General features: G+C 42.5%; 5 protein-coding genes across 5 annotated transcripts; 1 reads left to right on the top strand and 4 right to left on the bottom strand.

Annotated features, from left to right (window-relative positions):
* Nucleotides 1-762: 762 nt before the first annotated feature.
* BJ212DRAFT_1301017 (uncharacterized protein) lies at nucleotides 763-2,932 on the bottom strand (the record flags this gene model as incomplete). Its single annotated transcript, XM_041333076.1, has 9 exons — nucleotides 763-1,011; nucleotides 1,061-1,176; nucleotides 1,291-1,444; nucleotides 1,495-1,518; nucleotides 1,588-1,674; nucleotides 1,780-1,895; nucleotides 2,356-2,401; nucleotides 2,448-2,700; nucleotides 2,754-2,932. 9 exons carry the CDS (start codon nucleotides 2,930-2,932, stop codon nucleotides 763-765), a joined length of 1,224 nt encoding a protein of 407 aa, XP_041191398.1.
* A 2,178-nt stretch (nucleotides 2,933-5,110) lies between these two features.
* Nucleotides 5,111-5,801, bottom strand: BJ212DRAFT_1301016 (uncharacterized protein; the record flags this gene model as incomplete). Its single annotated transcript, XM_041333075.1, has 5 exons — nucleotides 5,111-5,284; nucleotides 5,336-5,438; nucleotides 5,463-5,484; nucleotides 5,531-5,595; nucleotides 5,716-5,801. 5 exons carry the CDS (start codon nucleotides 5,799-5,801, stop codon nucleotides 5,111-5,113), a joined length of 450 nt encoding a protein of 149 aa, XP_041191397.1.
* A 2,298-nt stretch (nucleotides 5,802-8,099) lies between these two features.
* BJ212DRAFT_1447829 (uncharacterized protein) lies at nucleotides 8,100-9,051 on the bottom strand (the record flags this gene model as incomplete). Its single annotated transcript, XM_041338454.1, has 3 exons — nucleotides 8,100-8,113; nucleotides 8,152-8,472; nucleotides 8,541-9,051. The coding sequence occupies 3 exons, from the start codon at nucleotides 9,049-9,051 to the stop codon at nucleotides 8,100-8,102; spliced, it is 846 nt and encodes a 281-aa protein (XP_041191396.1).
* Nucleotides 9,052-12,047: 2,996 nt separating this feature from the next.
* Nucleotides 12,048-13,503, bottom strand: BJ212DRAFT_1301014 (uncharacterized protein; the record flags this gene model as incomplete). The annotated part of the gene is made up of 6 exons (XM_041333074.1): nucleotides 12,048-12,145; nucleotides 12,199-12,535; nucleotides 12,586-12,729; nucleotides 12,784-12,819; nucleotides 13,025-13,183; nucleotides 13,408-13,503. The coding sequence occupies 6 exons, from the start codon at nucleotides 13,501-13,503 to the stop codon at nucleotides 12,048-12,050; spliced, it is 870 nt and encodes a 289-aa protein (XP_041191395.1).
* Nucleotides 13,504-16,089: 2,586 nt separating this feature from the next.
* BJ212DRAFT_1447828 (uncharacterized protein) lies at nucleotides 16,090-19,477 on the top strand (the record flags this gene model as incomplete). Its single annotated transcript, XM_041338453.1, has 11 exons — nucleotides 16,090-16,224; nucleotides 16,375-16,542; nucleotides 16,592-16,793; nucleotides 16,857-16,990; nucleotides 17,422-17,510; nucleotides 17,811-17,815; nucleotides 17,837-17,856; nucleotides 17,915-18,090; nucleotides 18,142-18,238; nucleotides 18,519-18,692; nucleotides 19,412-19,477. 11 exons carry the CDS (start codon nucleotides 16,090-16,092, stop codon nucleotides 19,475-19,477), a joined length of 1,266 nt encoding a protein of 421 aa, XP_041191394.1.
* Between the last annotated feature and the right edge of the window lie 3,125 nt (nucleotides 19,478-22,602).

Raw genomic sequence — 22,602 nt, 5'->3', positions numbered from 1 at the left:
AAGCTATATATATGAGTAGACATGGATCAGTCCAAACACGGAACAAATAATATGTGGTGTCCAATCAGCACGTAAGCTGTCATGTGGTAAGTGCCAGGCTTACAATGTGCTGCACTGTATGATCCCACATCATGTGCACTTGAGCCTTCATGTTCAGCATCAATTATGGGCTATGTTCTGCTTGTGAATGAGATGGAGAATTGGGCTTAGTGGGCCAATGAGCTGCACGAGCCTGAGTAGCTTTGATATTGTTTTTTTTTTTTGGTCATTGTACCAGTGAAACATGGATTTTGAAAGGGCCAGTCACTCCATGTCATATGCAAATTATATTCTGTACTCAGATTGAAGCCTATGACAACAATATTGAAGCAGATTCTCCATCCTCTGCATTGATGTTGCAGCACACCATAGGGGTTACCATAATAGGCTAGAGGTTAGGGTTAGGGTTACAAACTTCGAGCCAATTTGGCCTCTGCACACAATTTGTGGTGCCTAAGTGATGTGCACCATAGCTGGTGCTTGTACAGGGTTGTACAAGCTCTACAGTCACACAAGGAAGTCCCTCCTTTACAGGTTTGTCACAAGGTCTCACAAGGTACACAAGCATTACAATCTGTGCCTTTGTACAGACAACACAGGCTATGTAGACAAGACATATTGTAAAGCTTATGTAGCTTGCTGTACACTACACAGGCTTGTAAGGGATGTATCAACTGTTCTGATTGTCACAAACTACACAATGATGAATGAGAGTATGCTAGATTATAAGATGACATTGACATCCTCCATATCACTGCCTCCCACATTGTCATCATCAAAATAACAGTCACCCATCCCAATCATAGCCCACTCCTCCAGCATCTCTTTAAGGTCCTTACCATGTTCAGGATTACCAATGAGGTTGTCTACTGACTCTTGCAATGAGTTGAAGTTGGCCCTACATTTATCTGTGGAGAGGTCAGGGACTTTGTCAGTGCTGGTCTCATGAAATCCAGTGATGACACCCTTTATCTGCTGACCCATCAGCGATGAAAAAAAATGGAAAAATTTCATGGTGTACCATCACAGCCACAAGAAGCAGCCCATTGACAGGTATTGAACATTGAAATTCTTCTGTGTTCTTGAGGGCCTTCTTGCTATTGCTGTAGTAGAATTCGAGGCAGCTATCCTTGAGAGCTTGTGAGACAAAATTCTTCTATCTGCCCTATAAAACTAATAGTAAGTGACCACCTTGGGAGGAGTAAAGAAGCAACAATACATCATATGAATCAGGAGTATGAAGATAATCACTGGTCTTTAGTAGCTTAGTGGCATTCACAGTGACACATTTTTGCATCTCCTTGCATGCCACAGTGCCCTTTGGGAAGATGCCATAGGATGTTTTCATGATGGATACAATGACTTTCTTCAGCTGTGTGCGGAATGTAAATAAGTCATCACAGAGCTGATGGTGAAATTATAAGCTCATTGTTCATCAATTAACAAAATTCTTACCAGCCATGCCATTTGTGTCTGGTACTGTGGAAAATAACCTAAAAACGAGATGAGGTTTGTGAAGGGGTTAGGCCATGTGAGGAATCTATTTACCATTATCCAATATAATCTTGTTCTTGTGGTATATTCACAATTCAATGTTGATGACTTCTTGGGCAAGTTGTAGTGCATCTCAATGCTCTGGAACAGGATGCATTAGAACAGCCTGTAAAAATGTTTGCCAAGCAGGTGGGTAGAAGCTGAGCCTTGTGGGGTCCTCTTGAGCTGTCCTGGTCTTTCATTTACTTCTGTATGAATCAGGTTTGTCAGGTGTAGCACTATGAGAGCATGAATGAACAGGTAATCTTGCATGATCTGACCAATAAGCAGGCTTTGACAAAGAGTGTCCTTGAGAGGAGAACCTGGAAGAGGTGCTTAGCTGAGATGGAGAGTGCCAATGAGGAGACTGCATGCAGGGGGGAGGATACTTAGATGCATATCTGCGAGGTGATACAGGATGCCAGACTGGAGACCTTGAACATGTGAGAGGAGAACACATGTGGGAGGAACACTTAGATGCATGTCTGCTCAGTGATGCAGAACACTGAACTGGAGACCTTGACTGTGTATAAGGAGAATGCATGTGAGAGGAAGCACACTCAGATGAGTGTCTACTCAGTGATGCAGAATGCTGAACTGGAGACCTTGAGCATATAGAAATGTTATGCAACAAGCACTCATGTCTGGAATGCCACACTAGAGCAGAAGACCCAGACACCACATGTTGAGGTGAGAGCTGATGAGGAGACTTGGAGCAGCCAGAAGCACATCTTCATTCAATAGGTTTTGCTTTCAATAGAAAACTTGGTGAAGGAGCCTTACGCCATCCATTCTTCACTTGATGATGCTCGAGCACATCAAAAACTTCCTAAAGAAAATATAATAAGGTGAATATCTAAGACAAAATTTAAAACACTTTCCTCTGTTTTGTCCTCAGCTTCATCATTAGAATCACCATCAAAGTCTTTCTCTGGAGTGTTGGACTGGTTATTAAAATCTTCATCATTACCTGGATTAAAATTGTCCAGACTAAAATTGTCAGGATTGAGATTGTCAGGATTAAGATCATCCTGAGTTCCATTTTCATGCTCATCACTTAAATTCCCTTCATGCTGGCCAAACATGGTGATATTGCTTGTGTCCTTTGGCATCTGTTGAACCCCATCCCTGCAGTGGGTACATGTGAAAACAGACAGACCAGATGGTAGCAGGAGACATACATTTGTTCATCATTGCTGTCAATTCTGCCCTGATCCCCATCATCATCACTGGTATCAGACTCTGCCACTTTACCTATAGCCTCCTCAAGAGTACAATTGCTGGACTGTGTTACCTTCTGGATGCTCTGACTGCTAGTGGATGCAGGCTTCTGAAACCCAAACCTGCCTGAAGAGAACATTTTGTGTGGGACTGGTCAGAGAGATGTGCCAGAGTGCTGGGCTTCTGAACTGACTTTATTGTTGGCTCCAACAGAACACTGAGTCTTAGTAGTAGCCTGGAAGAATATTAGCTTGCAACAGTTCATACTGAAACTTTGACTATGCACCATTGCATTTTTCTTCGATTTCTGGAGTTGGGAAGGAGCCATGGGATTGTCTTCTGCATCACTGATGTCAAGAGTGGTCTCTTTCCAAGTTTTCCTTGATGAAGCCACTAAAGTTTCACCAGTTTTTTGCAGCTGTGCTGTGTGCCCACCTTGGCCTTGAGTAGATCTTGCACTAGATTGAGTAGCCTCATTGACATTGTATGAATGCCTGGCATTCTTCCTTGGTGGCATCAAACAACAAGGAGAAAAAATTGAGGCTTGGTTGAACTTTCCTGTTGCTTCCCATTAGCACTAATAGTTATAGAGTGGTATTACATAAGCTGATATTTGTAAACTAATAGCATAAGCACTGTGTAAAAATACACAGCTCCAAATGTAATAAGCATGCGGGGTACAGCAAATTGACAACAATGAATAACATAACAAAAAACTTCAGGATTGTCACAAGGGCAAGTGAATACATAATTGTGAGGATGAGGATTGTGAGAATACAATACTAGTAGGTTTTAGAATGTTGAGAGTCCATAATGCCTCAAAGTGCCAGCACTCACAAAGAGCATTGCAGGACATGCATCAAAAGAAAGATCAGGATGCCTTCTCAGGACTGTTTTGTCTCTTTGCATTTATTTTGTTTGAAATGACAAGGTGACAAAGGTTCAGAAGGCCCTGTTAAGGGTGTCTGAGAAGAAACATCTAGTTGCTAGAATGAGGCAAAGGCTTGGAAGGCCCTGCTGAGGATATTGGAGGATGAGGGGCCAATGATGTACTAAGATGAGCAGAATGACAGGGTAATGGCTCAGATGGCCTGGGAGGAGGCTAAGCTGTGCAAGGCTGAGGATTCTGGGATACTGTTATAGAAGAACAAGGACTCTGGGGCCTTCCTGAGAAGGGCAGTTCTTCATCAAGAGATCACATATACTTATTGAGTACATTGAGGACTCCAGTGTGAGTCATCTCCACCTGGTTTTTGGGCACATTTGTGCAGTAAATTATGGAGCTCCATTCCTGGATGATGGGTCTGAATTCCATGAAGTATTCCAATGTCCTATTGACCAAGAATCTACCCTGCGTCAAGACCCTCATCTTTGTGAAACAAATTGTACTCAAAGCTAGATGGGTATCAACCTTGCCCAAAGCCTCATAGGTGCTTGCCCAAGGCAGAGCCAAGACCAGGTGGGTGCTAATTGCCCATGTGGCCCATCATACTTGGCAATGAATTTGAAAAAAATATAAAACAGTGACTTGAGGTCATTGCTGGGCTGGTGTGACAATCATGTTCAGGCTAGTGTGCTAGAACCCCATTCTGTGATCCCCAGCCAGTCCACATGTCTCCTACCCATCTCCGACATTTTCCTACTATCTTCACATCTCCGACACATCAGACCCGCTTGGAGATCCTGCGCACTCATCCTACCATGTCCAGTCCAGTCCTGCTTAACCCCACTGGTGCATAGTCAGTTATTTCCCATTACTGATTGAGTAGACAGTGTTATTACATGGATTCACACTGGCTGCAGTACCTCATGGCCTTTTACCTACATATTATTGGACCTGCATTTTTGCTACTGCTTTTGCCTATGGACTCTGGATTTTCATGTAGTTAGTTATATAGGGTTGGGCGACCAGAATTACAAGCACCACTTAGTAGGAGGGAGAAATCCCCAATACTGGTCACCCCATACCTGTCCTTAGAGTTACCCTTGCAATATACCTGTTTACCCACTCTCCTTGACCCAACATGATTGTCACTCATTCACTTGATCTTCCTTAACATCTCCAAGCTAGTCCTGATGCTTTCCCATCCTTTCCCTTACTCTCCTGCCATCTCCACACCTGCAGACCTGATTTCTCATGCATCAGACTTCATCCTATACCTTCAGACTTTTGACCCCTTGTGTATTACTGATTATTGAACTTGACTAGACAGCAGATCCCTCAGGTTGAACATTCTTGCTTGTAAGTGTAGCAGCTAGGCAGGATTAGTAGACATATATTGGCTAGGTATTTTAACAACTATCTAGCCAAGTTGTGTTATCCACACCAGTGTTCAATGAGTCCCATGTCAGCATTAATGTCTTGGCCACCCTCAATGCTGTTCACATGGTTCAGATGAGCATCCTGGTCTGTGACATTGGTATTGACCCCATGCAGGACTGAATCAAGCATAGCCTGAAGAATATGGATCAGAATGTAGGGCATGGTTCCCTGAAAGAACGAGATTAAGAGCTGCTAACCAGATTATATACTGAAACTTACTGTACCATGTGAATAAGTGCTACTTCTGCCTTCCACAAGGATTGAGGCATGATCAAAGTTGATAAAGTAGCCAATACCATTATGAATAACAAAGTTGTTGGGACTGAGGTCCCTGTGTAAGACTCACATCTTGATTATCATGCAATGAGCTGAAAATAATTAGTCAATGTGAACCAGCTCAATAAGAAGACTTACCAACTACAAAGGCACAAAAGGTGGTGAGCAGCTCCTGTCTAGAGCTGAATTTAGAGAGCAGTTGTCTGCAGGGAGACAAGAGAATACGATGATGGAATCTGTTGCAAAATGATGAGTCGTCCCAATTGTGTGTGTGATATTGACTGCGAATGCATGCTGTGCAGTCAGGCTCCCCATCATAATACACATCCCAATGGTCCCCGAGTTGGACAACATTGGGGATACCCTTGACCATCTCCAGGATGGTGGCTTCAAGCATCCTCTTCTCCATCACTCAACAGTCTTTTAAAGCATACTCCTTTCCACCCTTATTGATAACACGATAACAAACTGTCCCACAACAGAAGAGCCCATGGCTCTTCCACAGAACCTCCATGACAGAATATGTATTATTATGATTGTTATTCACCCAGCCCTTCACCCCATCTGCTAGATTTAAATGTGTCCCTATGCATGCAGCATTGCACATGTGAATGGTCAGATTGAAACCCATATGATAACTATCTAATCGTGTGAGGGTACCTAACATCTCTGTGAGTCATATAGGGCCAGTATTTTTGTGAATATGAAATGGATGTGATGTGATTAGACCAGAACAGTCAAAGTAATGTGCGCAAAGCTAATTTGCACAAATCAAAAAGCCAATGACAAATCAACACCACAGTTGTTCTCTCAGAATGAGGTAGGCTTTAGTCATAGAGCCCCAGAACACTGCTATGTCTCACTTTTTGGCTAGATCACTGGAGGTGTGCTCCACAAAGGATAGGACATCTGCCTATGTTTTCTTCGTGTCCTTTAGTGCAAAGTCAAAAGTACCAAGATCCCCTAGAGTCCAGGATGTTGAAGGGGAGGTGAGTTTTCAGTGTGTGACATAGATAATACTGGATGGTATAGAAGAGGTGTTGGAATTCTTTTTTAGTTGTAATGCGCTCCTGCCTGCATCTTTTCTTCAATCCAGGCTGATACTCTTGGGAGCCCCATGTTTCTTGTTCAGATTGGCCAGGGACCATGGATTCAAAAGAAGCCCCCATCACTGTACCCTCGACCTCTGTGTCATTAACATCTGTACCATCATCCTCTGGACAATTATCCTCTGCACTGTTGTCCTCTGATTCAGTAACAGGTGTTGCACTATGAGTATGCTTGGCTTGTTTCTTCCTGTGGTGAAATTTCCATTCACCTCTGGAGTATGCAGGTGGTCCAGTTTTGTCATATTGGATTGTTTTGATATCCTGTAACTAAAGAGTAGTTTTAGGAATGAGTTGATGGAATATGGAGTTGCACAATGGTATTCTAATGCCCTTCCCAGTGCCTTCATGAATCAGGTGATTTTTAAGCTCATGCTTGAGGAGAGCTTGTATGGTGTCTAAGGTGCATGCTCCAGAAGGGATACTGACAGAGCTGATCATTGCACATAGCAATAAATTGTCAATATCAGATTGCTGGGATAGCAGGGATGACTGCATGTTAGCAGTTTGTTGAGTAGTCACATTCAATGTTGGTCAAGCATGTTTCCACCACTTATTTGCCCATGTATTCCCTTATCTTAGATAGGCATATGTATCAGGATTATCGGAAAACATATCTGAGCACTGTATTTTACATGCTTATCTATCCTAGTGTGAAGCATAATACAGTGCATCATAAAGCTATTTGTTGAAGTACTTGTTTAAAAAAAATGATGAGAAATAATGCATGGAAGTCACCTTTGTCAACCGCACATCCACTACAGCCCCCAGCTCAGGTATTATACTAAGGAAAGCACATATTTGCCAGAGAGGAACAATGTCACCAACTAGAGTACCATCAGAATGCTTAGAACACCTTAATGTATGCATCCCAGTGACAGGATGAACTGTCCCAACCTTCAGGTTATGCACATAGCATAGGCACTGATCTTGCCAAGTGACATGAAAACCTCATTGGGCCATTGGGTGAGTGATAAGCTGGATCTCACAGACAGTGTGCCCTTCCAAGAAGTTGCACTTCAGCCAGCTTGATAGGGGTAGAAAAGGACTCACCATTTAATCCTGACTGAGGTCATTCATACTCTTTGTCAATGTTAATAAGCACAGCATATTGCCAGCCTTTCGGCCACTCAGGACACAGCAGAGAGGCATGCAAGGTCTGTGCTAGTAAGACAACACTAGAATTGTGAATGGAAACTTCCTGCAAGTGAACCATGTGCCAAACTTGAACATGGTCAAAAGGCAGAGTAGAAGGATGGTCAATCAGTGATCTTCTTGAAATCCTGACACCATGAATTGTATCTCTGTTTCTCACATCATGTTGCAAGAAGCATGAAAGAGCATGGTAGAGATCTGGTATGCTGAACTCATCTGTGATGTTGTCAATTTTCATTCCAGTGTGAGCTGGATCATAGTTGAGATGAATAGCAGTATTACCAGCAATAAATGTTCAAGGAGGATAGGGGCTAGGTCTGCAAGATATAGTAAGTGCCATCTTAGCTTTGCTGAAGTAGTTAGTGGTGATATAGGTGTGGTTGAACTCCTCTAAAAGCACAGTTCGTGAATCAGTAGAAAGTTCTTTGTGCTCATTGATGTCTTCATCATCTCCCTTGTCCTCAGATGATTTCTCAATACCTGGATCAAGAACATGACTCTTCAAAGTCATAGCAATTGCAAACTGCTGCAGCTTCTTTTGCTGATCCAAATGATGGCAAATCTGAGGGTCATAATCATTGTTATTAGTTCGTCGTGCAGGGTCCTTGATTTTGGACACATGTGTGTGTTCAGTGGCATTTGCAGACCTCTGGATGAGGGCCCAAACCTTACATGTGCTGGCAGTAATGCTCTGCATCAGCTCCAACTTAGGTATAAAAAACCAATTGTCAATTGGCTTTTTCATACCCATCTGTGTGCCCAATGTCATGATAGCATCCTTATTTGTATGAAAGGTCAAGAGGGATTTGTTGATTGATGCTAATAAATTCTTATCCAGAGAAGGGGATTGTGCCATGTAGCAGACATCCATAAGGGCACAAATCAACAAGGGGCTGCACCAACAGTAAGACCAACAATGTAATGTTGTATATTGTGGTGGACTCTGCCCATGACTTGCTTGAGTTGTGATATTCTGCCAGAGTAGTGATGATAGCCTGTGATTGACTGCAGAATTGAGAACTGAAAATCGAGTTCCTGCACTCCAACAGCCACAATACACCATTGGCAGTCATGGTCAAATAATTCCTTGTGCCAGTGATGCAGGGCCTCTGGAATCAGAAAGACTGAGGGACAGGCAGATGACCAATCTTGCCAGAAGGGCTTATCGACACCATTTAGATAGTATGCAGTGCATGCATCAAAATAACCTTCAAGGTCATTTGGATCAACTTGTATGTTGGCAAGCTGGTTGAGAGTGATAGAGTGTGTGCATTCAGGATGATGAAAGTTGTTGCCAAACTCCAGATATGACACCATCATGAATGGGGAGGTCTTTCCATGCACATATGCAAGCATACATGCCTCCAGGGTATCAACAATGTATGCTGCAAGGGGCATAAAGCAATGTCATATATGTCCAACAGGATCCAACATCATTATTCAAATTTGAGCCATGATCATCAAGGGCTTTTAGATGAAGGAAAGGCACTGGTGTATGAGGCAGTCTTTGAGAATACCACACATCCATTTATTAGGGTGTAGGTATTGCAGGATAGGGAGGAGTGCTATGAGCAGGAATGCCCTGGATGACAGTTTCATATGAGTATGCATGTGTATATTAGCGAGGCCAAGAAGAAGTGGATGAGCTACCCTTGCCCCAGTCATAGTTGTGATATTCACTTTGTCAGAGGAAAGAATAGTGCCAAGAATTGTAGCACCTCTGGGCACTTGACTCTGCAGGGCCTATGTGAGGCACCACACATTTTTGGGCTTGAGTATATGTACCTGGAACTCCCAAGCAGAGTCACCCATCAGCCATTCTGAATAAACATGTATAAGCCATGCTGCAGTTGTGTACACACAACAAGGGACAAAATCAAGCTTGTCATGGAAAAGAGGGTTGCTGAAGAGAGTCTCTAAGCATTCAACCAGATCCCTCCAGAAAAGTTGGATTGGGTTTTTTGTACGATAGAATGATTTGAGTATTTGACACTTCCAGCTCAGTCCCTTGGGTAACATCTCAGCTCAGCCTCACAACTCATTGGCGGTACTGAATGACAGGTTTAATTTATGGATCTGTTAAGCAACAACACAATCAGTAAGAGTGCAAGAAGGATAATAGGCCCCAGAATTGTGAGTTTATAATGCCTGAAAGTGCTAGCACTTGCAAAGACTCAAAGTACTTACCATTGGGAGCGCCAGAAATTCATTGATTGCAGCCATGCTAGGGGAAGAATGAAGAAGAAAATCAGCAACTTCCCATTCTTCTTTTGATGCAAATGGGTAGAATAAGTTGTCCTTTCTGTATTCTGCATACTCATCCACATCAAAAAGATCCAAGAATGTTAAGCCATCCTGAGAGTAACTTGTTCCAGCACCTTGGAACCACTCCTCCTTGCTCATGACCTCCTCTCCTTCCATCTCAAAGAAGTCTCTGTTGATGTCTGTATGGAGACCAGTATCAAAATGCAAAGACCTGTCGTGATGGCAGGCATCCAAATTTATGCTACTAAGACAGGGAGGATCTGGATCTGGGGATCACTGTGATAGTAGAACTGACTCCATAAACTGGGAGATGTTGACCATATCATGAATGGAACTATGACAAGATAACTGAGGTTGACTGAGGTGGCGAGTGATGCTGGATTCTTTGCTGGATATCTTGCCACATTTTGGACATGCTATTGACAATGACATAGTGAAATGATGGGTGACAAGTCATGCACCACTTATTACTATTGGCAATCTTTGCTCATACACTCATCATACTAGAATTTACATACATGATACATAGTATGGAGGATTCTGTAGCTTCTTCTCCTTGCAGTTCCATAGCTCTGTCTTTGTCTCACAGTTTTTCTTTTGCTTCCTCTACTCCTTGGTCCCCATGCTCATACAGGTGCTTCAACTGTCACCTTCAAAGACCCTATGATGTCCCATCATCTGAGCACTACACAGACAGTGTCTCTTCTCACAACAGGCGAAATCACTTATCTTCTCAACTGGGATCATGCTTTGTTAAGGAGGAACATAGCTCACCCAAAGGGCCAGTACTATTTGTGAGTTCATGTGCCATTGAGATCCTTATGTTCTGACCTTGATTGTTCTTATTCGTTACACCAAGGACTTCGACTTCCAACTGTTAAACCAAGCGGATAATCATGACAACTCTGACCTTGCACTTGAGGCAGCCAAAGCAAAATGCAGGGTTTGTCAAGCTCCAAAAAAGTTAGCAGATAGCATTCTGGAGCACCATATGCTACTTATTAGCCTCCATCACTGTCACATAGAAGCTGCAAACATGCATTTGTTGACAGCTAACCTCAATGTGGGATGCATGCACATTGAACAGAAGAGAAATGGTGTTGCAATGTTTATTGGCTCTACCACTGGCAGCAGAGTCAGGGTTGGCAGTGCAAGTATGGTGCACTAGTTTTTTTCTGAGTATGTATGTACTGAGAACTCTATAGCTAACTTGAGGGTCGAATCTGAGACTTGAATATATACTGTTTATAGTGTTTATTAAATGTCAATACATGCTTGTATAGCCTGTATGACCTGTAGCGCTTGTATCACCTGTACAATCTGTAGCACTTGTGGCCTTGTTTGCTCTTGTAGCCTTGTACCAAATTATCACCAAATATTGATTTGCTTGTGAAACCTTGTGGGGCCTGTGGGAACCTGTTCTTAGTGTGAGACCTGTGATGAAATTGGCAGTTTGCTGATGTGTGTTTTATTCATGAGCTTGCACATTTTATTTATGACTTCCTGCCTGTGTGTCCATGAAGAGCTTTGTCTGCACTGTGACACTGGCAATGACTCAACACCACATTTTTCACAAATATGATGAGTCCATCATGGATAAAGTCTAGCAGTACTAAACACAAGTAAAACTATGGCTCAAAAATTAACTTTTCGACTAGAAAGTGACAAGTTTCAGAAACAAAATGTTCAGTGTGATGAGACACAGTTCCTTGATCCAGGATCTTCAACATTGGTTCTTTGCAATCCTCATTAACCTGTCTGAATGTCAGTTCCTTGAAGCACTTGAGGGTATCATTATATGGTAGTGGATTCCTGCCATCAAGAAGGAACCAGCCCATTTCATTCCACAAAATAGCATGCCAATTCTCACTACATCAGTAAAATTACACGCCTCTTAATTTAACTTAATGAGCTTATTTTAATAGCTAAGACAAAATAAGACAGTCTTATGCTAATACAAGTGTCTCAATCAAAGCATCTGGTCTTGAGATGACACACAACTTAATAGCACTTAATTTTAGTAAAATAAGACAAATAAGCTCCAAGTTCAGCAAGACTAAAAAGATGCAATAAGAGGCAAATAAGTATGAACTGTGAAAGTAAGACATCAATAGACATAGTAAGAAGGATCAATCATTAATGGGTGAATATGGGTGGTTATGGCAAGGAGCCTGGAATGCAGTAGATAGTGGCAGCCAGTCCAAACAAGCAAATGTGGTATGGAATACTATACCCATCGTGAATGAACACATATTAAAGGTGAGAGTAAAGGAAACTTACCTTTAATGGAATGCAAACAGGTCAGCAAATCCATTGTCCTCATCAGGCACAACATCCTCGAGCTCCCAGTACTTCTTAGATACTTGGCATACTGCTGTGCCTCTTGCACTATGCTCACAAAGTCCTCATCAGGAAGCACTATGATGAGCTGCATGAATTTCTGGGTCATAGGCCCCCAGACAAGTTTGCTAAAGGTGAATTGCTCGCCCTTCTTGATGATGGGTGTCCAAATATCTGCATCACCTGTCTTTGTAGCTTTGGTGCATTTGCTGCAGGTTTCTGAAATGATTTTGAAGGTGATTTTCCCATCTATGACTAGCTGAAGAATACAGCACACCTGTGAGAATATAAAGAACACTAATACAACAGAAATAAAACATGACTCACTGCAGTGACAGCAAGGGTAAAGGTGGCCCATGCACCAATTGCTTTGGTGTCAAGATTAGGAATTCTGACATGGTTGTAGGTGAAATTGAGGTGGGATGCAAAGGTCTGGAGTGTGAAGGAGACCCTCCACATGCCTGTCCAAGCCTTTGAATGGATAATTAAAATTGATGTTAAATAGTAATGAATGATGCTACTTACCTTGGGAGTGAGCCCAGCATTATCCCTGAATATAAGCTGGTTTTGCTTCAGCATGGCTCATGAAAATTCCTTGTGAGCCTCTGGATCCAGGAAATCAGTGTCCTGTGCATAAAAAAATCAAAAAAAAAATGCTGTAAGAATAGAACAAGTGGCAATGCCAAACCCTCCATGCCATTCCATAAGGCATTGTTTGGCCTTCAAACTTCAGTAGACTCAAACAATATGAGAAAGATAGACTTACTACTTTCAAAACAGTGCCAGAACTGGAGATTTCATGCTCAATCCTATCCTTGTATATATGGTCCCAGATATCTTGCATGACATCCCTTGATTCATGGTCATCAGGGTCCCACAGCTCAACATCTCCACCAGCCCAGTGTGCAACTGTGAGTATGAATACCTGACACCAGGTGTTATTGTGCTGACAGCCATCCAGAAGATCATTGTTCTGGTACCAATGATTAGTGCTGCTGCCATCATGGTGAGATGTAACACTTGTGGTGTGTGATTCTGTCTTTGCTCATTTTGAAGCAGGTGCATGATTGCTATTGATACCAACATTGGTCTAAATTTTGCAAAAAAAAAAGTCAGACAGGTATGTATTGTGAAAAAGTGACAACTCACTGAAGTGGTGAGGTGTTTGGTGCCTTTTCCCACTACAGGCACAGAGGGTGCTTCATCCTCAGCCTCCTCAGTATCACCAAGCTCATAAAGTTCCATAGATAGATCCAACATGAGCTCAGAATGGCATGGAATCCTGGCAGTTGCCCTTGATGGTTGAGTACAAGGAGGAGGGGAAGACAATGATTCAGTCCTTGCCATTTGTTGGGATGGTGCACACACTGGGCATGAGGTATGCGGAGATGATAAGCTATTGTGTCATATGCCATTCTGGACTCTCAACTCTAAATCTGCTTCTCCAGATATCTGGATCCAAGATCTGGATCTCAAATGATCTGATCTATCTTTGTCTTCCTTCTGGAATCCAAACCCTATATCAGCACCCAACCCCATTTAGACTTCCCCTGTCTCTGGACTCCGGTTAACCATGTTTCCCTTCTGATTATTGATCCATTACATACATTTCATTTCCAGTGTTCATTATTTGTGATCTGTCCTACTTACTAATAGACTTTGCATATGCTTCGTACATAGCCTTTATGTTTGCTGACTGATTCCTATATGATACCTACAGTATATAAACCTCCTGTAACTCTTGGAAATACTCCAGTTCGAATATCATCTTAGTTCCTGCTCATTCCTGTGTCCTCCAGACTCGAGATAAGTCTCTTGTCATATTCTGAGTCTTAGGATTGCATCCTTGACTACATTTCCAACTCTACCTTAAAGGTAGTCTATCCTCTGTTAGTTTCTAGTCCAGACTTTGTCTGGATTAGTCTTATCCGCTTGCCCAGGTAACATCCAGATGTCCATCGGATTTATCTCACATTTCAGATCTGGACATCCATTGTCCGCCCTAGTCAAATCCTGGAAACTCCGGACAACTGTTCTAGCCCCCGGAAATTAAGGGCACATACTTGGGAAAGGGGCACAGCGTACAAGCTGAGGCCAAGCCCTTGTGATCCAACCCCCTTGAGCACGCAACCTTAACATATTGACTTTAACCACATCCTCAGGTAAGAGTGAGCATCATGTAAATGAAAAAAAAAAATATAGGACTTACTGAAGTCATGCATCTAGCACTATCACCAGCCTGAGTCTTTTTATTGGCATTGTAAGCAGCCTCATGCTCAAGTGAATCATTGTCATCCAGTAATGATTGGTCTGACTCTTTGACACTGTGTGCAGGAGTAGGGGGAAGACCAGGATTGGTGCTGGCTGAACTCTGATTTGTGATCTTTGACACAGCAGTTGATGTAGTAAGTGAGGAAACATGGATGTGTGTTGCTGTTTGAATGCTGTAAGAAACAGAAGGCCTGAGTAACTTGCTAGTTGCAAGTTTCTTGGCCTAATCCTTTGTCTTTCCAATGCCTGCATAGTTGTCCTTTTCCATACTGACATCAGCCATACTAAATTGATCAAGGATATCAAGGTGAAAGATAGTTGTTTCAGTCAGTAATAACATGGTAGTTGGGAACAATATTGACGCACACTCCTTTCTTCTTTTTCTGGTCACCTATTGACATAACACATGCCTCAACATCTCTCTGATTCTTCTTTTGATTGATGCCAGCTGCATTATCAATGAGGTGTGCGACCTGGACAGCTTTGCATTGTGCCATTTCTGCACACACTTCCTCCTTGGCTGTACCTCTGCAAGTTCCTCATTGCTGGACATAATGTGGTCAGTCTCAGCATCATTATGGTGAGCCTGTACTTCTTCAGGATTGCCCTCCACTGGCTGAATGTCATCTTCATCTACAGTATCCATCATTTCAACATCCTCCTCAGCTATACCAACCAGTTTCTTTACCTTCAACACAGGTCATACCTGAGGCCTTGGCCTTGGTGGATCCATTATGATTTTGAGGTTGTTCAAGGCCCTCTGATCCTCAATAGCAGCAATACACTCAGCATTATGCTAAGCTGCAGCTTCCTGTTCTTGCTGCTAGCGCTCAATGCAGTCATTGTCTTCCTGGATTTGATGAGCAGTATGTCTTTTCTGTTTTGTTTTGAGAACATTTTCACCAGGATGTTGATTTGCATTTTTAGGATGAGTGTTTGGCCGTGTCATTCTTGGAAAAGGCTTGGTTGTTGGTGGATGTAAAAATTTCACTGAGGGTAGGGAGGTTGAGAAGGACTTTGAAAGAGTTACATGTTGCTTGCACCTGTTCCATGTATGTAGTATATTATGATTCACTCTAGTCTGACAGGTTTGCTAATACTTGCTATTTTTTAGTCCTTTCAAGTTGCAAAGGTCTGCTCAACATGCCTGAAGACCACAATGTCCCTCAAACACAGCTCAAATGACAGGCATTTAGTGCCCAATGTATTCAGTGTCCATACCCTGGGTGCAAACACTGGTTGAAAAATACCACTGGGCTAAAATCCTACCAAAGTGTGATGCACAGCTATTCATTTACTCACTCTGGTCAAGCACTACATTCATGATGTGCTTCCATTCAAGAGGTTGAAGACAAAGAGGCCCCAAGACTCACAAAGGACAAGGAGCACTGGGAGTTCAGGCATAGACTTGTTCGAGACTACCATAAGGCACTGACCAGTAAGTACAATAATCCTGCTACAGGTGATAGTCATTTTCAATAGAAAATCACACCTACAGGTCGAATTTGTGATGAGAACAGCAACTTTCTCAATCCTGGCACTCCTCTCACACCATACACTATGAAAAGTCCTGGTGACTGGACTCCATACTGCAACCAGCTAGAATTTGAGGCTGCTGAGTTCCTGTACACCAAAAACCAGATGTCAGCCCACCAAATCAACAAGATCCTCTACTACTGGGGTATCACGCTTGCTGTCCATCATGACAATCCACCATTCACTGACCACAAAGACTTATATGACACTATTGATGCAACACCATTAGGTGACATTGCATGGCAAAGCTTCTCCCTCGAGTTCAGTGGTGAGAAACCTGCAGAAGACTGTCCACTTTGGATGCAATAGTCATATGATGTTTGGTTCTGGGACCCTCATGCCATTGTGCAGAACATGCTTGCCAATTCAGACTATGTAGGCCAAATTGATTATACATCATATCATGAATTTCAGGAGAAGGATGAGAAATGCCACTATAAAGACTTTATGTCAGGAGACTGGTCCTGGCTTCAATCAGTATGTACATATCCCTTACTCATATGATTTTGCACTAATGTTGATACAGGACAAAATCACACAAGACCTGCAAACACATGGTACAGCCTTTGTTCCCATCATCCTAGGTAGTGACAAGACAATGGTGTCTGTTTCCACAGGTCAAAATGACTACTATCCACTCTATATCTCAATTGGGAATTTTCACAACAATGTTTGGTGTGTGCATCACAATGCCTTGGTTCTGGTTGGATTTATGGCAATCCCCAAGAGTACATACTAGCTGTTTTTTTCATTCTTTACTTTGAAGCTTACTTTTTGCAGCAAACAAAAAGGTGTCAATGATCCTGCATTCTGCAAGTTCAAGAAGCAGATGTTTCACTCCTCACTCTCAAAAATCCTCACCAATCTCAAATCTGGAATGACAACTCTGGAAGTTACATGGTGTGGTGACTGCCACTATTGCTGTGTTATTTATGTTACAGTACCCTATTCTTTTTCTCACCATCACTGCAGACACCTTATGGCTGTACTTCTAACACTTCCTTTTCACCTTGCTGTTTCCTCATGATCTCTCTTATCTCTGACTCATACCTTGTTTTCCCATGAAACCTTTCTTTCTTAGTACTTGTTAACCTTCACCCAGCTGGTCTGTGCATGATTCCTTTACGTATATAAACCCTAGTTACTGCTTGTATTCTCTTTAACTTGAATCTACTTGGTTCTCCTTGATACTTGAACTCTAGCTCCTTGGGAAGGAGGCTAGCCATTGTCCCATTTGAACTCTAGATCCTGTGGGAGTCTAGATGATTGCTCCTGAGGGAGGCATTGACCTGACAAGGTCTTATCCTTAATTGACCCTGATCCTGATTCCTTTATTGGAACGACACTTTATCCAAGTTCATAACAATTTATGGACTGGGACCCTACATTGTAGACTATGAAGAGCAAGTGGTACTGGCAGGTATTGTCAAAAATTGGTGCAGAAGGTAAGATCTTCTTGTCTATCTCCACCTCATGTCAAGATGTCCATGAAACTTGACATCTGAATAGTGCAGTCTCCAAGTAATGACTATGTGGGCATGGTGTCTCATTCATTGGTGACATGTCTATGAAACTTGACATTTGAATAGTGTGGTCTCCTCCACTTTCATGTACATTGCTGTCATCTCCTTTATACATGGTCCCACTATTTACTTTGACAGATGTCTCGCATTTCCTACATGTCTTGATGATGGAGGTGTTTCTTGATCATGTGAGCATACTGATGCCCTTGTATATTCAGTTAGTTTTGGTGTACTCTGGGATGAGTAAGGTATTATTGGCAAGCTAGTGGTATGTCTTCCCTTGCATGTTAATCATGTATTGTGTCACTAGCCATTGCACTGCATAGCCCTTCACAAATGACTTTTCTCATGCCAACATCCACCAGCTCCTTGCTCCTGACTTGCTGCATCAACTAATTAAAGGCACATTCAAGGACCACCTGGTTGAATGGGTGGGTAAATATCTCAAACATGAGTATGGAAAAGCAGGAGCAGCAGAGATTATGGATGATATTGATAGAAGGTAATTGTGCTTTCTCCCATCTTCTTACAGTGAGAACTGACAACATACTAGAATTTCTGTTGTACCCTTGTTCCCTAGTCTATGGTGTTTTCCCCAAGGGTGTGGATTCTCACAATGGACAGGTGACAACTCAAAAGCATTAATGAAGGTAAGCCCCATGCTTGTATTATTTTGTGTACAATTATGCAACTATCTACTAGGTCTATCTTTCAGCAATCAAAGGCCATGTACCAGATGATGTAATTTGAGTGTTTTGAGCATTTCTGGAATTTTGCTACATTGTTCACACCAATATCATCACAGATGATACTCTCACAGAGCTCAGGGATGCCCTCAAGTGCTTCCATAGATACTGCATCATTTTCCAGACTATTGGTGTCCACTTTAACATTTCCCTGCTCTGACAACACTTCCTTGTTTACTATGAGATTCTCATCCAATTGTTTGGTGCCCCAAATGGGCTTTGTTCATCCATCACCAAATCCAAATATATCAAGGCAGTAAAGAAATCATGGCAACACTCAAGCAAGCACAAGGCACTCAGTCAGATGCTCCTTACCAATCAGTGCCTGGACAAAATTGCAGCAGCTGTTACAGTCAATGTATGCCCCTATTCATTTTTCTCTTACTCTTACACTGTATTACATCATGTGCCACTAGACTTATCTCTGGACTTGTCTTATCTCTGACTCACACTTGTATTATGCCACGATCACTATCGCTGTCACTAGGTGTCTATTCTTGTTATCTCTGACTCGTCCTTGATCTCCAGTGAGAATTGGACCTACTGGAATCAACCAAGGTGTACTGAAAAGGTGTTGCTAGATTTCCATAGTTGTTGGTAGCCAAATGAAACACACAGTACATTTTGTTACTACCTTAATCTACTAGGATGATCTGAGTTCACATTACTTTGCTGTACCTAGATTTCAGTAGATGAACTAATCATTCTCCTCTCACTGACCAGATATACTGAAAACTATGCATTTCAACAAGAGCAGGTACATGTGAAAACAATGCAATATGGATCCAAAAGAAACACGCTTCCCCTCCTGCTACCTGGCTGCACTCCTACTATACCAGCTAGTAGATACACCCACCCAACAACTTTGTGATGTTCATAGCATTGCAATGCGTCCACATCCCATCTGCAATCTACCAGAGGAGCAAGTTAGCATATAGAGTGTAAGATAATCTAGTACTCACCAATTGTGCACACTCTGCACCATATTTCTGACAGTATTTGTTAGCATCAAGTCAGTAATGTTTTTGAAAACATACCAATATCTGTTCAGCACTCAAGCAGTCCTGAATTCTGCAGAAGAGCCTGACAGATTTGTTTGCTTCAACCACCAATGTGCACAAAGGTTCCTGTCAAGCTGGTTAGAAATGTTTGAGTCGAGTTGGAATAAACACTAGAGCTAGGACATACCTGCCGTTCTTCATGTTACCTGGCCACATCTTCTTTACAATCATGGGTCCTGATGATGCCACAGGCTTCAGCTCACTGGAGCCCAAGTTTGATGCAGGTATGGCAGAGGGGATGGTAGTAGGAGGATCTGAGACAGCCATAGTAGAAACTGCCAAAATCATCATCAGAGTTGCATTACTATTCATGAATGCTGCACTATACAAAACAATCATCAGACACAGGAACCCAGTAGTAAAAAAGCATACAGAGGATTCTTCATAACAATCCTCGCTGTGTGCTTTGCATTGGGAATGGCATTGGGAATGGTAGAGTCAGGAATGGTAGAGTCAGGAATGGTATTGGGGATGGTACCTGGTGCAGTAGACATGCATGCTGCAGGAGAGTCATTGTCAGATGTGTTTGTGAATATGAGAGTAGCTTTATTGGATGAGTTTGCAACTGTGGGAATGCCATCATTGGATGCATTTGTACAGTGGCTCAAAAAACTGTCCACATGTTTTTGCATTTTTTACTATTTACAATATTGTGTGAGAATACATAAAGACCTCAGTGACTATCACACATAAACAGAGATGACTAACCTTTGCCTTAGCCCATCAGAATTGGATTACATGGACTGGAAGCATGTTATATGATCATATAAGACCACAATAAATAGGATTGGGTCAGATGGCAAGGTATATATGTGAAAAAAGAAGGGTGCTAGTCCTCTCTGCATATGTGTGATAGAGAGGAGAGCCATTTCTTCCTTGTTACTGACCTGAGATGAGCTGTCTTGAGAATGTTTCTCACAGTGTGTGAAGAGACAGGGAATGTGATGGTGGAATTGATGTAATAGGTGACCTGGACAGCATTATCAGCCTTTCCTGTAGTGATATGTTGAATAATAGCCCTCCTATCAGTAGAGGTGAGCTTGGATGGATGCCCTTCACAGAAGTTTTCCTTGTCTGTGTGACTTTCTTTGATGAACTTGGCCACAGTGGACTTGGATACTCCAGTTCTAGAGGAAATTTGACAAGCAGAGAGGCCAGAATAGGAAAGAGAGAGAATATTATCCCTTTGAGCAGGGGGGGTGGCTTTCATGGTGAATATAACCATGACATATGGAAATTTTTGGTTTGTATAGTTAGATATGGTTTTAAAATGACATAATGACACCACTTTATAATTTATTTAATGGTGGCATGATTGTTATGGTGTCATAAATGATGATTTATATAGTTTTAATATGTGCTCAAAAAACTGTCCATATGAGTCATGATTTTGTAAGCCTTGTATCTCCACCATATCTCCTCTGATTCTCACGATGTGGTGCTCAATCCAAAGCCCTGAAGCAGCACCACAATATGGTATCAGCATGTCACTGAGGTCTTTATGTATTCTCACACAATATTGTAAATAGTAAAAAATGCAAAAACATGTGGACAGTTTTTTGAGCCACTGTAAGTATAGAAATGTCCTTGGATATGTTCATGCTAATGGAAGTGTTGGAGCTGGAAGTGTTTGTGGTAGTGGATGGGTCTGTGTCTGATGTGCTTGTGCTTGCAGGATATTCAGAGGGCATGGATGCAGTGGTATCATGGGGGGATGAAGTTGATGTCTCATAGTCTATCAAGTTGCCACTGATAGTGGGTGACAATACAATGCTGCCATCAGAGTCATCAGAGTCATCAGAGTTGCCAACCCTGAGCCTCTTCATGGCATGTTCAGAATCATCATTGGAGATTTTTACTTTCAACAACTTGCGTTTCTTGCATGACAAATTGTCCAATTTAGCCTCCAATTGAATCCCCTTAGAGTCAGTCAAATATGACTGCTTCCAAGACAAATAATGTGCCATAGCCAATGTGTTAATCTTCCAATAGTGTTTGCAGAATCCCACCTCAGGATGTGCCTTCACCATCTCTGCAATGAACTCATTCTTAACAGCAGAGCTCGCTGAAGGTTCAACAACTCTGCTGGGCTGCAGAGCTAAAGAAAGACAGAGGGCTCTCACCCTGGGGTGAGAGGAAGGCCTACTGACTCTCTAGATGTTGGTCGAAGTGCACCAGGCAATATGTTCGACCCTTAAGGGAAGCAAAGAAAGCAAGATCCACTGGGTGATGCCAGATCAACTCTGGTGAAGTGCGCTGAAAGCATGTGCATGGGAATGTCGAGCGCGTAGGTGCGCGAAGCGTGGGAATAGGGTGCACACAATGCGCAAATGTGTAAAAGACTGGTAGAAGGCATGAAGGCGTGAACTAAGACTGAAGATGAAGAGACTGAGCTGAGGACTAGGGCGACGACTCTGATAGATGCTAACTCATGATGGATTCTAACTGCTAGATGACTACTGGATGGTGGCTGCTATATTCTGTGGTGGTGGTAGGTGTCTCCCAACTTCCTAGGCCACAGGTAAGCTGTGCCTAGGTGCGCTCCCAGGGCTTGGAAGCAAATAGGGAGTGCTCTAAGTATGTAAGTAAGGGTCCATGACGAAATAATGTCATACTAATACTAAATATGGCCTGATAATGAGAATAAACAAGAAAGGACTCACTAGGGAACTGGTTGGATGATGGATGGATGCTCTGGGATGCTGCGCAACAAAGTGCGACCAAGCATGGGAAGAGTGTGCTAAGCGCATGCATGGGAATGCGTCGCATAGTGCAGGAAAGTGTCGCGCCTCTGGCACATTTCACAGGAAAGTTATAAATAGTGAGATGCACACTATACCAATTGTCATGAGTCGCAATATGGGCGATATATGCCTGGAGGAATCTCATTCCCTACATCGCACCCCCCCAAGTGACAGGTGCAATGTGATGTGACTTGAAGCCATGCCAGATTGCCCACATTGCCTGCCCAATGGCAGCAACATGATCTTCTGATAGTAGATGACTGTTGTGAATGAGAAATAGCGACTAGGCTTGTTAGAAACTAGCGCTACTTATCCAAATAGGCGCAAGTGTAGTATTCGACCCAAGAGGACTGCTAATGAAGCAACTCCCTACTAATATGCAAGGGGAGCGATAGCACGAAGGACTAATAACCTATAGTGACCTAAGACCAAAAAACCAATGAGTAGTGCTATAGCGATCAGC

Source organism: Suillus subaureus (genome assembly GCF_016647635.1).
Source record: "Suillus subaureus strain MN1 chromosome Unknown BJ212scaffold_23, whole genome shotgun sequence".
NCBI classification, from domain to species: Eukaryota; Fungi; Basidiomycota; class Agaricomycetes; order Boletales; family Suillaceae; genus Suillus; species Suillus subaureus.
Note: the sequence above shows the minus strand (reverse complement) of the source record. Positions and strands in the feature narration are given on the sequence as shown.